Source organism: Glossina fuscipes, unplaced genomic scaffold (assembly GCF_014805625.2).
Source record: "Glossina fuscipes isolate IAEA_lab_2018 unplaced genomic scaffold, Yale_Gfus_2 89594, whole genome shotgun sequence".
Lineage (NCBI taxonomy): Eukaryota > Metazoa > Arthropoda > Insecta > Diptera > Glossinidae > Glossina > Glossina fuscipes.
Window position 1 is genome coordinate 1 of NW_024004970.1, and position 3247 is coordinate 3247.

General features: G+C 35.9%; 1 protein-coding gene across 1 annotated transcript; it reads left to right on the forward strand.

Annotated features, from left to right (window-relative positions):
* Window positions 1-3: 3 nt before the first annotated feature.
* On the forward strand, window positions 4-711 carry LOC119644103 (attacin-A; the record flags this gene model as incomplete). The annotated part of the gene is made up of 2 exons (XM_038043630.1): window positions 4-173; window positions 234-711. Coding segments are annotated over 2 exons (570 nt in total), but the record flags the coding sequence as incomplete, so codon positions are not given.
* Window positions 712-3247: the final 2536 nt, after the last annotated feature.

Consider the following 3247-nt stretch of genomic DNA (forward strand, 5'->3'; position numbering starts at 1 on the left):
AAAGGACAATTTGGCGGCACAGTATCATCCAACCCGAACGGTGGTCTAGATGTAACTGCTCGATTAAGTAAAACTATTGGCGACCCTAATGCCAATCTGGTTGGCGGTGTATTCGCAGCTGGTAATACTGATGGAGGTCCAGCAACTAGAGGAGCTTTCTTGGGAGCCAATAAGTAATAGTAGTTAGGCTTATTATAAACTCAACCTTAATGTTATTAATATTTTTATTATAGAGATGGTCATGGTCTCTCCTTGCAACATTCGAGAACAGATAATTTTGGTTCCTCTTTGACATCAAGTGCTCATGCCAACCTCTTCAACGACAAAACTCACAAATTAGATGCGAATGCTTTTCACAGTCGCACCCATTTGGATAATGGTTTTAAATTCGATCGTGTTGGTGGAGGCTTAGGTTACGATCATGTGAACGGTCATGGCGCCTCGCTAACTGCTTCCCGTATACCTCAGCTCGATATGAATACTCTTGGCTTAACTGGTAAAGCTAACTTATGGTCATCGCCGAGTCGGGCAACCACTTTGGATTTGACGGGAGGAGTTTCAAAACATTTTGGCGGTCCGTTTGATGGTCAAACTAATAAACAGATTGGGTTGGGTTTAAATTCTAGATTTTAAGCTTTGTATTTCGAATTAAATGTATTTAGAATAGAATGGAAAATAAAAAAAGAACGAAAGAAAGGCATTTCAAAGTTATTCGGTCATATTTTGGGATGTGAAATACGGAACAGTTAAATAGCTTTTTCGACCACTTCCCATACAACGCCTTATTTTGAGAGGTCTTTATATAAATAACTATGGGGGGGGTGGTATTTAATAGCAGTCCGTGGTCGGCTATAGTGTTACTCTAAAACGTACAGGACGCGCGTTACGCGCTAAATACATTCAACGGCGCTTAACTTTGGCGGACTTTTTCAGATAGATGTCAATAATGGAAAAGTACTTGATTCCATTTTCATTACACGTGTGCTCGAACCTAATCTTAACATCTCAGTCTACTGCTGCACCCCGCCATATAGAACAGAGGAAAATAGGCAAATCCCAACTGTTTTATATTATAATACGCTTTGCGGGATGTCTTAAAGCAGACGGACCGAAACTTACCTTCCACGAGTTACTGGAATAAATAGTAATTGAGTACAACTTTATTATCCGTTGCAGGACAAAAAACCAATAGAAGTGCACGGATGCATCCCCAATATCGATGCCAAAGACATCGAAAAGTGAAGAATACGCAATATGGAAAAATAGAAGAAGAAAAGAAAGACCACGTAAAATACCATGTGGAAAGAAAAACTAAAATAGAACATCACTCACTAGAGTACGAATTTTAATACAAAGCACAATAAACGAATAGAGTCAAAATTGACTTTCGATACCGCAAAGAAACAGTCAAAGAAGGCCAGGAGACAACTATCATAGCAGAATCAAGAAAAGCTGCACATAGAAGTAATATAAAAAAGTAAATTGAAATCCAGCAGTAAAATGGGGAAATGAAGGAATGATCTTCAGTATTCAATACAAGCTAAAAATTTTTTAGAAAATTTGAAAGATATAAATCATGCCGTCTTATAAATGTACCTCGGGTAAAAATTATAAATAACTCCATTTCAATCGTCAACACTAGAACTACGAACTACCTCATTTTGATCCATTCCAATATATGAGGTTCAAATAAATATTTATAAAACACGTTATGTTCCAAAATCGTTTGGTGACTTTCATTTATATAAAAACACCTTTAAACACCTCTAACTATTTTTTTCTTAGTTGGTCGTATTCTCGTTATGCCGATGACATATACCTATTTCTACAAAAAGGGATAATTTTGATCCCCCCGTTATTGTCGGCTTGCTACAGTCGTGGATGGGAACACGGAGGTCTGAAATTTGGCATAGGGATTTCTTGATCGATTAAGAATTTAAAACTGAAGACTGGGCGTAATGTGTTAATGTGCACGTCCGCAATATGAAAGAATCTGAAACAACCTCGAAAAGGGCATAGATCTCCTTTATATCTCTATCTGTAACTTTACCGTGAAGATATTTCTCAAGATCTACGACCTAAATATTCGTTAGAAAATACCCCCGATCGAGCTATCGAGACGGCGACAATTTGTGCTAAAATTTTAATTCAATTTATCTCTAATTTATTTCCCTTTTAATCTAATATACATTATCATTTTTGCCAAGCAATTGCAAATAAATTGAAAATAAATTGGACTTGATTGAGACGATTTCTAGACAAACGTGCAGGTGCATTTGGCCACCATTTAAGTAACAGATTTTCCGAAATGTCTTCTCAGGATCGAAAGTTATTGAAGAAAATATGCAAAAACGTCACCAGTCGGACTCGGAGTGTTAATATTATTAGTGGGAGCGAGTACAAAAATAAATGTAAGTCTGCGTATTGGCAAAAGGCAAGTGCTTAATGATGTCATAGATTCAAGTTGCATCTCAAACCTGCTCACTAATCGAAAAGCAAGCTGTAATGCTCTAAATAGCTAGCATTGCTGATTATTAATGAATGAAGACATTTCTATCTTCCGATATTATTTTATTGAATGGTATTAGGGGCAGTCTCGATATGAAAGGGAAACAATATTTAATGGAACCTTTTACATAAAATTCAACAACGTCACGATTCATATCAACAGACCACGTGTGTGTCCAGATAAATAGCCACTTACATAACGCTACCTTCCATATTTCAAATAATGACTGAGAAAAGTGAACGCAAGCGATTTCTGTCTCTACAAATCCTGCAGGAACTATAAATGAGCAATACCACTCTATACAATATTTAAAGACCGATTAATATTCTAGTTAGTGTTTTATAATTGGGATTATAATAGCAATCTTAACTCTAGTACGGATAAAGAGACGCAACGATGCTGAGACGATAGTAAATAGTCCGATAATAGAACAAGTTCGACCTGAAAACGTTCTCTTAAGAAATATGAGACGAAAGATTCCAGAAACCCCTTTTAAGCGTAGTGATATTCCACATTTTAAAGGAATTGACGACAGTCTTCTCTTGCTGTTAATAAAACCATCTAAACCCAAGATTTAGCAACTAAATGTGGAATAATGTGTGAATTGCTTTAAAAAAAAATATTAAATTAAAGATCTTGAAATGATTGTGTTTGATTTTATTTAACTTACATTCTTTAAACAAATTTCAACGTACGTTCAAAGGTTCCATTAAATTGTGAGAGAAACCAAAGAAGAAA